This window comes from Eptesicus fuscus, chromosome 19 (assembly GCF_027574615.1).
Source record: "Eptesicus fuscus isolate TK198812 chromosome 19, DD_ASM_mEF_20220401, whole genome shotgun sequence".
NCBI lineage: Eukaryota > Metazoa > Chordata > Mammalia > Chiroptera > Vespertilionidae > Eptesicus > Eptesicus fuscus.
This window is the reverse complement of record NC_072491.1, coordinates 36,523,752-36,537,408: the sequence shown is the minus strand read 5'-3', so window position 1 is coordinate 36,537,408 and position 13,657 is coordinate 36,523,752. Positions and strand designations below refer to the sequence as shown.

The following is a 13,657-nucleotide window of genomic DNA, read 5'->3' as shown; positions in this document are numbered from 1 at the left end:
TCCTTCTCCCAGGTCATCTTTTACATGGTAGTTTTCAAACTAAGAATTTATCCTCAGATTTCCTCCTACTACCTTAATATTTTCATATATACATAACTGCATATAATCATAGTCAACAACCCTATGAAGTAAGCAGAACAAATATTACGCCCCCCATTATACATATGAGTAAATGATGGCCAAAAAAAATTACACAACTTGCCCAAGTACACAGACTTGTGAGACTAAGATCTAAATCTTTTAACGCCCACCATGCGTCAGAATCAGTATCAAATCATCAACAGTTAAATTATACAATCAACTCTCACAATTCATCCCACAGATACTCTCAGATTATAATTTAATATACCAATGTAAGGAAAACTGTTTGGGACCCCAAAAATATTATATCATTTCTAAAAAGAAAAAAATATCAAATCCAAGTTTATGAGAAAAGACTCACTGATATATGGCTTGTGTTACCAATCTCATCATTTTACAGTATAAGACTAGGGGAAAGAGATATGAGTTGCTTTGGGATTTATAATATAATTGCCCACAATCTGTTAGACAAGTTAAAGTAAACCAGGTTAATTTTGGAAGATGGGTAGACATATATAAACTATCCTTTCCTTTGAAAGACTGGTAAGCTATACTCACAAGTTCATAGTTAGATGATACTGTGAGGAAAGGAACTCCCTGATGTATGTGATTATACTGTACGAATTCTGTAGTATCATTTAAGATATAATCACACTATCAGGCCAACAGTGGGAGGAGTTAAGTATTCACCTGGAAAGTGAAACAGTCACTAGTATCAGACACCTAAGTGATGAACCATCTAGACCAGGGGTGGGGGACCTTTTATCTGCCAACGGCCATTTGGATATTTATAACATCATTTGCAGGCCATACAAAATTACCAACTTAAAAATTAGCCTGCTGTATTTAGTCAAGCATTTAATTAACTCACCCCTAATGCCTTGGCAAGGCTAGCCTGAATGATTTTGAGGACCTTATACGGCCCGCAGGCTGGCCGTTCCCCACCCCTGATCTAGACGGACAGAAAAGAGCACCCTACAGGAGCCATAGGGTGGTGATACGGCTCTTCTGGTCCTAACCAAGAAGGTGTCATGCTGTCGTAGAGGAAGCTATTGGATGTAAGACGTCACTGCTCACATGCAGAGAGTGCAGAAGTAGAGGGTCAAGAACCTGGTCGAGGGGCCAGGGAAGGGGCGGCGTGCTTCTAAGACTAGACTACATATTTACCTCAGACGTCACTCAGGACTGAACAGGCCCGGTGCAGGACTGCTACAAGAGGATCGGAAACTTAGGTTTCTCCGATTTCAAGCTTCTTGAGTTACTTGTGCCAATTCCTGCTGTTGTAAGGCAGCTTCCCATCACTACCCAAGTACAGCCAAACTAGAACCCAAGCCTGGGTTCCAGGCTGAAGCAGTTCTGCTACAAATATATTTACAGGAGCTGAGATAAAGCCCTGTGAATTATTAATTAGCAGTAGGATTTATTAACAAGGGTTTATTGAGTAAGTTCTAATTTAAAAAATCAATAGACAAGAACAAAAACTTCAAATTTTAAAAAATACTTTAATTTACCAAAAAAAAATCACCAGATTTCACAGAAAGCAGTATAATATTTATTATAATATGAAATGATCTTATTGAATTTTAAAAATATTTCCTTATTGTCTGTCTTGCCCCACCATAGCATGTAAGTTCCTAGAGAACAAGGGCTGTGTCATTCTTGCTACCTGCTATACCCTAGTGCCTAGAACAGTGTTTGGCATAACAAAGAAACTCAATGACAATTTGTTGAGTGGATAAATGAAAGTATAATTTAGACTTGGTTTAAGTCAAGACATCCTAGGATGCAATTTTGTTGGAAGCTTCATAGTGTAGAGCTATATAAAAGGCATATAAGAATTACCTCGACCGTGAAAAATAGGAGGATACCTGAGATAACCGACTGACAATTATTTGCTAAGTATGAACTTCCCTCAAACTTGGCAAGAGGTTATGCCTTGAAGGAGAGAATGGCCTAAAGGTAAAAGTAAGGATGGGGAAGGAAGGAAAACTTGCACACATTTCACTATTTCATCCAAGGTACACTGACCTCTTGTTTACCATCAATGTGTTATTTCTAAATTTTGCTTATACAAATGTGGAATAAATGTACTCTGCTTGTTAAGACATTACTACAACACAGAGACTGAGGGGGAGCACATGGTCAGACACACATTATAGTATCTCAGCTCTGGGCTTTGGTGCAGAGTGTGGAGGTGTTAACGGAGGGAGCAGAGAGGGTAGAGGGGCTGTTTCTAGCTCCTTATCTGGGATTTTGGGAGAAAACCACCATGGCGGGGGGGGGCTCCCAGCCCCACTTATTTAAGAAGGCAGAGTGAAGTGGTCAAAGAGTTTAACTCCTCAGCTTTCCTCAACTCCCATGTGAAATGGACTGAGTTGAAAGTCGCTTGTTATAGGGCATCTTTAGCAGGGCCAGGTGACCCCTGGTCAGAGGCTGGGGTAGATCACTTGATTCAGGAGCAGGCAAAGGGCATGCCAGAGCCTCAGTGGGCTCGATAGCCTTCGAGAGCCAAGGAGAAGCAGTGAGTCCCACGACCTGGCCAACCCAACCGAAGAACAGACAAGTCAGCTCATCAACTACAGGTGCCAGCAATGGATGCCACCGAAATGCCCAGGGCTGGGTCAAGTCAAGCATAGCCGGATGTTTGCCAAACCAGTCACTCCACACTTAGAATGGCCAAGATCTAGAAGGATGACAACAATGCAAGAGCCTTCACCAGGCTACCAATACCTTGAGGCAGTCATCAACGCAACAAACACAGTGAAAGGGACCCTACTCGTCCCATAAACCATGATGCCAAGGTGGAGGAGTGTGTGTTCAGTAAGAGAATGAGCAGAATGGAGACAGCCTGGGCATTTTACTTAAAATAACTGCTTAAATTTTAGCTCAAGGAGGATTGGGTTAAATGAATCCCTCAAGACCACTCAGTGGGTAGGGGTTTATAAGGAAGACCAGATCAGTTGTAGACAAGATAAATGACATTTTTTCCCCCAGGGGGAGGAGGACAATAAATCTCTGTAAATACTAAAAGAACTAACAGAACTAAATACAATATTATATGTTTCATTATACTAATTAGAAAAGTGACTGTTCTCCAATAATAGTCATTGATACACTGATTCAAAAAATATTCACTGTTTATACTTTTTTAAAAATTTTAAATATTTTTATTGATTTCAGAGAGGAAGGGAGAGAATCATTATTGGCTGCCTCCTGCATGCCCCCTACCGAGGATTGAGCCCGCAACCCAGGCATGTGCCCTTTGACCAGAATCGAACCCGGGACCCTTCAGTCCACAGGCTGACGCTCTATCCATCGAGCCAAACTGGATAGGGCTGTTTATTCTTTATAAAGCCCTATAGTAGATCCTATGGTGGTAAAAAGTAAAATCAGAAATGGGCTTTGCCTCTAAGATGAAAAAAGAGATAAATGACTGGATGACATATTTTTAAAATTGAGGTAGAAAATAATAAATGTCATAAGAAAGATACTATGTGAAAAAAAGAAAGATACTATGGAAATTTCAAGACAGTGGTTTTTAATATGGGACCAATGACTTCTGGATCCATTAACCCCCCAACAGTGCACATAAAGTTATATCCATAGGCATGCACACTTCCTGGTAAGAGGGTCTGTCAGAAAGTGTCACAAATTTCTCCAAGAGTTAGGTAAACAGGTAAAAATCTGCACTGAAAAAGTCTTCCCTGTGTACTGTAATGGCATACAGCATTGGGAAGACATGTAAAATCTGGATTTGTGGACATGGGGAGAGGACATTCTAGGTTAAGAAAGAACAAAAGCAGAAGTGGAAATACTCTCTATAGTCCGTTTTTCCCATATGCTTTACCCCGTATACTTACAGTGAACCTCTTCTTTTTCTCTCTGTGTTCATCAGAGCTGGGGATGCTTACACTGGGGCAGCTTTCCTTGTAGTCCATGGTATAATCCCTTTGGGTTTATGGCCTCAAAAGGACACCAGAAAATGAGTCCGAAGCAATGGTCAGCAGAGGACAAACACCATCAGCTACTCCAAAACATAAAACCTCTTGAGGTAATGTTCAAATTCCATCATGCAACCTTAACCAACAGAAAAAAAAAAAAAACAACTGATTAGCAAAACAATTTTAAAAATAGCATTCATTTACTTTTGATCGTAATTCTCAGTGAAGGTTATGAGATTTAATTTCTGTTATGTCCATTTCAAGAGATAAACCACAATCAAACATTTGCATCCCACCCACCACCTTCCTTACTGCTAAGAAATTCCGGGAGCTTCTATCCCACAGTTCATGTGGACTAAGGGCTACCTCTCACCTAAAAGATCCCTAGTTTGATGGATTAAAAGCAGGGTTTTTCCAGGTATGGTTTTCAGACTTTTTGCATCAGGTCAAACAGGTGGAGCTTGCTTCAGATTGGGATCCTATTTAGTAGGTAACCATTTATGCCCATTTTACAAATGAGGTAACAGACACAAAGAGGTTAAGTAACTTGCCTATCCAGTATTTGAACCCCAGCTGTTTGGCTCCAGAGACCTGACAACAACTGTGGATCATTCTGATGCACTGGACCCCTGATCAGAGATGTTACAATAGAACTTAATTTAAAAAAAACACACATTTATATTAATATTATCATTCCACCTATGGACAAAAGACTCAAGATGTCACACTGATATCACCTTTGCTACACACAACAGCCCGTACTCACCACTGACACAAAATAATACCTTTTAAAGGGTTAGTCTGCCAGTCTCTCTCCGTGATTAATTTCAGGAAGTCACTCTGACAGATCTGATCATTGTAAATAAATTACATTCAAGTAATGACTTCAAGTATCTGTCTGCAGGCATTGAATATTCAGGTATAGTGAACTTTAACTGATTAGAAGGGGGCCTCCTTTACGATCACTCAAAACCTACTTTGGCCCTAGCCAGTTTGAGGCTCAGTGGACGGAGCGTCAGCCCACGACTGAAGGGTCCTGGGTTTGATTCTGGTCAAGGGCATGCACCTTGGTTGCAGGCTCACCCAGTCAGGGCCCATGCAGGAGGCAACCAATCGATGTTTCTCTCTCTGTGTCTCTCCCCCTCTCCTCCACTCTCTCTAAAAATCAATGCAAAAATATCATGGGGTGAGGATTAACAACAACAAAAAACAAAAACAGCCAAAAAAAATTTAAAAACCACATAAAACCTATATTGTTGGATTTGCTGCTGGAAATGCAGTCAGGAGGATTTATATGGAGTTAAATTTGTTGTTAGAAAACATGGGAATGTAACTGGCCCCCTCCTAAGCTTGGAGTGAACATTTGTCTGAGTTAGGTCACCCTATAACCCCATAAAAGCAGCATTTGTCTAAATTAGAGCACTCTATAACTCCTTCTATTACTTTTGAGTGTCATGTGTCTGATGCAGTAATTGGGACCAAGAATGACCCCAGGAAACAGACCCTCAAAAATGGGATGCATGTTTGATGAATGCCCTGATCACTTTCCTGTGGAAGGAGGGGGGGGGGGGTAGGGAACTAGTCACTGGGCACACAGTGATGGCATCACTCAAATTGCCTCCCACGGTGCCACAGGACGGAACATAGGCGGTGGGCAAGGAGCTGGAAGGCCACGTGGATGATGGAAATGCTATTTCAAAGCCTGGGACCTGGGCTGGGCTGCTTCTGGTTGTCTTTGAGAATATGCACAAAGACGGCAAGTTGAAAGTCATGAATTCCCAAACGGGTGGAAAATCTACGGCTGTTAGATTTTTTTTTTTTTTTTTGGTCTTATAGCTGCGAAGCTGATAGGAATAGGATCAAGCCCAGAGTTTGATGGTTAAGTGTTGCAGAGCCAATTAAACATGCAACCCTGCAAAGTCTCTCATGCTAACACATGGGCATTGGCTGGGAAGGAAAATGAATCTGAATCACAGATGCAGGCACTTGGGCAAACACAATGAGGGTAAGAATGTTGAACTCCACACTGAGCTGAACATCCCTAATGAAAGCAGCAGCAACCTACACCTCTCTCGGGAGTCCCAGCCTCCCAAACCCTGCCTGCATAAACCCTTTCAAGTTGTTTCGCACGGGGATGCCAAGTCTCCTCACTACCTACTCCCATCACCCCTCACGGCCTCAAAACGGTAGTTAGAGCCCAACAGAACTTAGAAAGAAGTTCAGAGCCTACTGTGAAAGGAGACTGCCTTTATACTAAAACCAGAGGCCCAGTGCACGAAATTCGTGCACAGGTAGGGTCCCTAGCAGCTGCGGGCTGCCAGACCGAGAGCCTCCCTTCCCCTGGCCGCCTGCCACCACCGCCATCTGGGGGTGGCCCTCCCTTCCCCCTGGTCGAACTCCCGGTCAAACTCCCGGTGGAGGGGACAATTTGCATGTTAGGCTTTTATTATATAGGAAGTTTGCAGAATCTCAACAATTTTTGCCAGCAGGAGTCTGAGAAGCACATATGGAAGAACATTCAAAGGATGTTAGACCCGAGGATGTTAGACTAAATATAAGATTACTGTGACCTATACAGGGCCACAATGTATCCCATCAGTCTTTCTCCAGACCTTCCTCAAGAGAGACCTGCATCCACTCACACGGGTGACCATCCACTGGGAAATGGGAAATTCATAATCCTTCCGAGAGTTACTGGGCACTAGCTCTGAACTGATGCTAATCCCTGGAGACCCAAAACATGGTCCGCTAGTCCGAACACCCATCCTATTCCAGAAAAACGTAGAAAGATAAAATCACCTATCCATGCCAGGATCCAGCTAACAGGCAGTAGAGCTAGGACTCAAACCCAAATCTGTCTGACTCCAAAACCTCTGTGGACTTGTTTGCTGCACTACATGCCTCTCCTTCAGTCAAGTTTCTCTTTCCTTCAAGCTACATCAAACTGGCAACCTAGCAATATGTAATACTTAGTGGCTAAGCTGCTTATAAGCCGAGTCTGTGCTTTGTGGTGCCTTAATCGGGTTGCTGCTCACAACAGCCCTACCTACTGAGAGGAAACCGAGGAGAAACAGAAGCATAAAAAGAGGAAGCTGCCTGCTCCCGGTGGTGGAGAGGGAATGTGGACCCAGGTGGTCAGCTTTTAGGACCTTTACCCATTGTGCCACACTGCCTCTAAAGTGTCCTCTGGGAAGCAATGAAGAAGGTTCATAAACTTGTTTTTCAGTGGTTACAACTGACACTGTGAAAAAGCAACCCTGTTATTACTGTAAATTTAGTGTATGATTATTCTATAAAACCGAAGCAATTTAAATTATACAAAATCATCTTATGGCCAGGGAGCCAAATAAAACAGACTGAGAAGAGGGCTGATATAAGAACCCCCACAGCTAAGAAAAAAAAAACAGGACAGAAAGTTATGTCGTTCGTGTGGGATTAAAAGTTGGAGCTTTTGCAATGGATGCAAAACTCTGGGGGGTGAGGGCATATATGGGAGTGGGGTGGGGGGGTGGCAATGGTAAAATATGTACACATATAATACCTTAATAAAAATAAAAAAATTAAAAGTTGGAGCTTTTGTGGGGGTTCAGAGGGAGGTTAGGCTTTTCAAAGGAGAATCACAAGAAGAATCTGCCTTCACTCCGCTGGGGAGTCACAAGATGATCTTGTAGGCTGGCTCCCAGGGGCAGCTGGCTTGCCTAAGAGCAGGTCCCAGGACGCTAAGGAGACCAAGTTGAGTTACTAACCCAGAACGGAAGAACTAACCTGAACATCCAGCGAGTGAATCAACTCAGACAAGCCCCAAAAGACATAAAGAAGCGGGTCCGATGGGAACAGAACTTTCAAAGGCCAGCCGGATCTTGGGAGGGGCAGCGACTTGCCAGGGTGATAGAACAGCTGGTAAGTACTATATTTATAGTAGCTCTCATCAGGGGGACATTTGGCAATGTCTGGAGACAGTTTTGGTTGCCACAACTTGGAGGACTGCTATTGGCTACATGCCATGGAGGATGCTAAACATCCTACAATGCCCAGGACAGCCCCTACAACAGAAAACTATCTGGCCCAAAATGTCAACCGTGTTACAGTCAAGAAACTTAACATTTATTGAACACCAATGCCAGGAGATTTTCAAGCTTCTCCATCTCACAGCACACATAAACTAATTACTTAAAATTCTGCGGCACACCAAAAAATTTATTTTTGGGCCACTATGACCAAAAAAGAATAGGTATAATTTTGATTCATTCACACCGACAGCTGTTGTTGTGTTGGCTACTGTCATTTTTAATGTAGCCCATGGCTGTGCCTGCGATGGGACCAACATTCATCCAGAGCCCATTCTGAACCCAGCCCTTGGTTAGATGTTGGTGTGTGATGTCTCAAGAGGACGATGGGCCATTTCCGACACAGAGCTGCAGGAACCTGACCGCTCGTGCTGGCAGAATTGGAATGCTGGTTTCCCTCTGTGTGGTTTGCCGCCTACAACCCTATTGCCAATGGACACTCAGTGCTCCCTTCTCCTCACTCTGTTATCTCCAAAGGGGATGTACGTGGAAGAAGGGGATGCATGCGGCGGTATCATAAGAAGTCGAGGGACCGTGTGTGCCAGGCAGGCTCTCAGGTCAGAGCTCTATTCAGGTCACAGTGCTGCCACCACAGCTGCGTGACCATGTGGGAAGTTCTTCTCATCACCTCGGTTTCTTCGTCTGTAAAGCCAGGGTCACGATACTTCATGCGTTGTTGTGAAGGTTAAGTGATGTGTGTTAGGTGTTAGTTCGTAGAAACAGCGATTTTCAACCGGTGTGCCTCAAGAAATTTTAACACAGGCAATCCCGGACTAGTCAGGGGCGCCGGCCTCTTTCCCCTCTGTTCCTCTGGTCCGTGATTCACACTAACGCATGAAGGAAAATGAAGACCAAGCCTGTCCCGAAAGGAAGGAATTAGGCTCGGAAGAGTGACACGTTTTCTTCGGCAGGGGAACAGGACTGGTGCTGGGGGTTTGGGTACAAGAATCCCAAGGCGGGGAGAGCTGACAGGGCCACTCAAGGAAGAGACAAAAGAAAACCATGTACAGACCCTGGGCATGTCAAGGGGACTGGCATGGGAACAGGTTTGGGAACTGGGAACGGACCCAGAGAATAAAGAGAGGAACTGGGGTGGGGATGGAACAAGAATTATTCCCGAGGAGAGAACAGGACAAGTGGATGGGTTTCATTTTAAATTACATTAAAAGTACTTTCCCAGGAGATTCTGACCCCAAACTACCATGTTTCTTATTTATTTATTAAAAGGCTATTGTAATAGTAAATAATCTGTATCTGTTTATTTCCGCCTCTCGGAATACTAGCTCCAAACACATCCAAAATGTTTCAACAGAAAAAAAGCACATCTTTGTCATATTGTAAATTAACTTAATTGCAGAACAGATTAAAAAATCTAACAGGATCGGCCAATGGAAGATACATAGTAACCTTCTCCCCCCCCCCCGCCCCCACCAAACATCACATGATGAATCATTTATAACTTTTCCTGTTTTTCTTACTAATATATCCTTCCTCTAATTCCCACCCCACTCCCGTTTGAATTTTCCCTCATTCTGTCATCACAAAGCAGTCCTAGTTTTTCCTATATTCCTCTCTTATTTGAAATACTTTTTATTTATCCTGATTCTTTAAAAAAAAATGTTTTTATTGATTTCAGAGAGGAAGGGAGAGGGAGAGATAGAAACATCAATGATGAGAGAGAATCATTGATTGGCTGCCTCCTGCACGTCCCTGACTGGGGATCAAGCCCACAACCTGGGCATGTGCCCTTGACTGGAATTGAACCCAGGACCTTTCAGTCCCCAGGCCAACGCTCTATCCACTGAGTCAAACCAGTCAGGGCTATCCTGATTCTTGATGACGTGATATAAAAATTAAAAAAAATATATGTGCAAAATATTGAGGTACAATGTAGACGAACAGTCTGCACCCAACAATCCATAGGTGTGTCCGAGAACTTCAACCCAAGTCTGTTGGTTCCTTGAGACTGGCTCCACTTGATTACATACATTTAAGGAAGGGACAGAGTGAGGAGGTAGCAGTCAACGCTGACAGTCCTTTGCTTTCCAATTTGAGAATCGAATCAAAACTGCCAGGATAAGAAGGAAGGGCTTAACTTTACTCCAAATGAAAACATGTCCCTCTTCTGATTCCGGAACTGACAGGGTAGGGCTGGTGAGTGCAGCAGCAATGCTCTGCTCTGTCCTTGACCTCCCAAGGTCACCATCCTGGGTTCCTGATCACCATAATGCCTGCCCTCTTCCCGGCTTCCCAAGCTTTTTCACTGGGACTCACACTCCCAGCGCATCTTCCAGGCAGAACACAGAAGACTCTCCAGGATGACTCCTGGAGGGCTGTGACCATTGGTAGGACAATAGGTGGACGGGTAATCAGCTGAGGCAAGAGAAAAGCAAAGGGGGGATTCACACAGTCCTAGAGGTAAAATCCTACAAGCCCCAGGAAGCCTAGGGCCAAAGCTGGTTCTGACAGAAGGTTGGGAGAATTCAGATTAAGGAGGCACCAAAAACAAAAACAAACCACCATCACATTATAGAGTCTCTTGGGAGACCCTCCAACCTGGCCTCTCTTCTTCCAGTCTAACCTTCTTCCAGTCCAACCTTCCCACAGCAGAGTGACTTTTCAATCACTGCAAATCTGATCATGTCACTCCTTTGCTTAAACTCTTTCCCTGGCTTCCCACAGTTCGTAGAATAAAATCCAAACGCTGAATGGTTGCTAACAGACTTCAAGCACCTCCACGGCCTAACTTCCTCCTTCTCCAGCTGCATTCCACCAGGGCCTCTGGCCCCTCTAAGCCACTCACTCCTGTCAGAGCAGCCCCTTCCCAGTTCTCACAGGCACTGAGCCCTGTCCCACCTCCAGGCTCTGGTACCGGTGTCCCCTCTGCCTTAAATGCTTTTCCTTCAGCTCTTCACATCGAGGCCTTGGCTCAAATGTCACTTCCTCCAGCAAGCCTTCATGACCACACTAACTAAAGTGCTCCTTCTCCAAGTTCATCTTCTGTCATCATCCTGGGTTTTTTCCATTGCAGCATTTATAACCATCTAGGATTGCATACTGCTTACTTGTTGAGAACCTCCCTGACTGGAGTGTAGAAACGGTGACTTATTCATTGCCCTGCACTTAGTAGGCCCCAACACACATTTGTTTAATGTTTCATTCAACAAACAGGTGGAGAGAGACATTTGGAAATTCCAGTTTGCCAAAGTATGCAACTAAGTAACCTCTGGTTCATCACTCCTTCGTCAATCTCCTGAATCATCAATTCCTCCCTCTTTACTAGGTCAATTCCATTATTATATATATTAATATGCTATAGTATTTTAATTAATTCTCCCTAAAAATATAGATTTATTTAACAGCTACTTACACCACGCTTATCATGTGCTAGGGATATGTAATTAGTTTGTGCTCCCACTTTTATTATTTGTATGAATGATCTTATCTGATAACACCCTTAACCAAAGGCTTTTTCAAAACAAAGAAAACTCAGGGCAAACACAGATGCTTATACAGTGCGAAACTTTACGCCAAAGCAAATATTTGCTTTCAAGATTCTTCTGACAGTGAAACTTTACTGGTTAGCACATTAGAAAAAATGTCCCAAAGGAGAAAAATTATAACCAATTACATATTTAAATTACAGTAGAATTTTACCTTAAATTTCTAACATTTTGAAAATTAAAACCTTTATATATGTTTTTCCTACCAAATCTTTCCTATCAATACAAACTGCAGCTTCATCCCAAGAACAGTAAAATAAACTTAGACTATACCTGTAAGTACTCAAAATCAAGTACAAAATAAGTGAGTGAGGCTAATGTGGGCCCTCAAATGGGAAAACCCCAGCAGAGGTTTGGGAAACGATACGAAAATGAAAAGAAAATTAAACTGCTGAAATGTCTACATAAGCTCTAGAAACAAGTTTTAATCTATAAGGGAGGAAAAATCACAAGTAAAATAAAAACATTCACTCAATTGGAATATGTACAGGAATATGTTTGTAATAAAAAATGAAGCAGAGTACATTAAGCCAAACGCTGGTATCAAACTTAAAATGGGAAGCTTCGACAACAGCTCAACTCAAGTATTTTATATCTATCACCTTACTCTGAAGGACCAAAAGCTTCTGGCAAATGTCTTCTGCATCTATCCAGGAAAATAAGTGAAAACGTATGACTATGTTATTATTTTAAACAATGAAGGGGAAGGTAAACTACTTCCACCGCCCAGAAAGAACGTTCAGTCCTATCCAGCTCAGAAAACAAAGCAGGAAAACAGGATTCTTTGTGTCGAGATGCAAAAACAAAATAAAGTTTAGGAATAATACCCCACAGGAAAATCCAAAGTCACAAGCGTTGCTCCATGCAGTCTGTCTTGTCCTAATGGCTTCCTGAGTGAGTTGACGGTGTCTATTTTTTAACGTCTGCCTGTTCATCTATACGGGTGTTGAGTATATTGCTTTCCCTACACCTACTCCCTTCTGTGAACCCAGATCTCAATATCTTTATTTGCATCTTTTTTATTGAGTACTGAATTGCCCTGCCTCCTTCCTTAACTATCCATTTTATAGAAATGAGTATAGAAGCTCAATGATTTAAAGGCCTATCAAACAGAACTTGAAGTTCATGTGCATTTAAAAACCAGTTAAGTGGGGGTGGAGATGTGTCTTATTTCTCCTTAAAAAAGTAACTGGGATTTGTGTGCACATGCTTTTTTGTCCTCCAGGAGCTTATCTGTAGCAAAAATTGAAGACAAATGCCCAAGGAATTACAATTCAAACTAGAAAGCTGTGAAACGTCACTAGAATTGAGAGGAAGGAAAAGCCACTTCCAACTGAACTTCTATCTAGGTATTTGGAATGGTGGCGACATGGGAGGGAGGTCTTAAAGGCTGGGCACACAAAACAGAAAGGACGGCACAAGTCCTGTATAAACAGGGAAGAGCCGTTCGTCCAGTCTGCCTGAATTCCTGCCCACTTGGGGGAGACGGCCTGCTCATTAATGAAAACAGAAAGGGAAACGTGGACTTGAGATCACGTTGTAAAGAACTCCGAATGGCAGGCTTTTCATTCTGAATTTAATTCTGCAGGTGAGGATGTGAAGACATTTGAAAAGGGAACTCAGGTAAGGAGTTGCAGGAGTAGAGAAATAGGCCTCGCATCAACAGGAGCCACAGATTGCTTTCTTTCTTTCTTTCTTTTTTTTACAGACAGGAAGGGAGAGGGATAGAGTTAGAAACATCGATGAGAGACCAACATCAATCAGCTGCCTCCTGCACACCCCCCTACTGGGGATGTGCCCGCAACCAAGGTACATGCATGCCCTTGACCGGAATCGAACCTGGGACCTTTCAGTCCACGGGCCGATGCTCTATCCACTGAGCCAAACTGGTTAGAGCACACAGATTTCTTTAAAAAAAAAAAAATAATAATTACACAAAGGAAAAATAAGTCAGAAGCTATTTCATGTGGAGGGAAAGGTAGAAAGAGGGATTAACATTATCTACACTACAGGTTTTATTGTTTTATTCCTGGATAACCAGGAGAAATAACTAGACATGGGGGAA

At 42.8% G+C, this 13,657-nt stretch overlaps 1 protein-coding gene across 5 annotated transcripts in view; it reads right to left on the bottom strand.

The window, feature by feature from the left end:
• The window catches only part of SGK3 (serum/glucocorticoid regulated kinase family member 3), a 112,398-nt gene that overhangs the window by 44,629 nt on the left and 54,112 nt on the right, over positions 1-13,657 (bottom strand). For 4 of the 5 annotated variants that reach the window (XM_054708292.1, XM_054708290.1, XM_054708293.1 and 1 more), the window contains one exon: positions 3,942-4,158. In XM_054708292.1, coding sequence (XP_054564267.1) covers positions 3,942-4,019 — 78 coding nt within the window. In that variant the 5' untranslated portion in view covers positions 4,020-4,158. Of the gene's footprint in view, positions 1-3,941; positions 4,159-13,657 lie in introns of those variants that run through there. The other variant, XM_054708295.1, reaches the window with a different exon arrangement.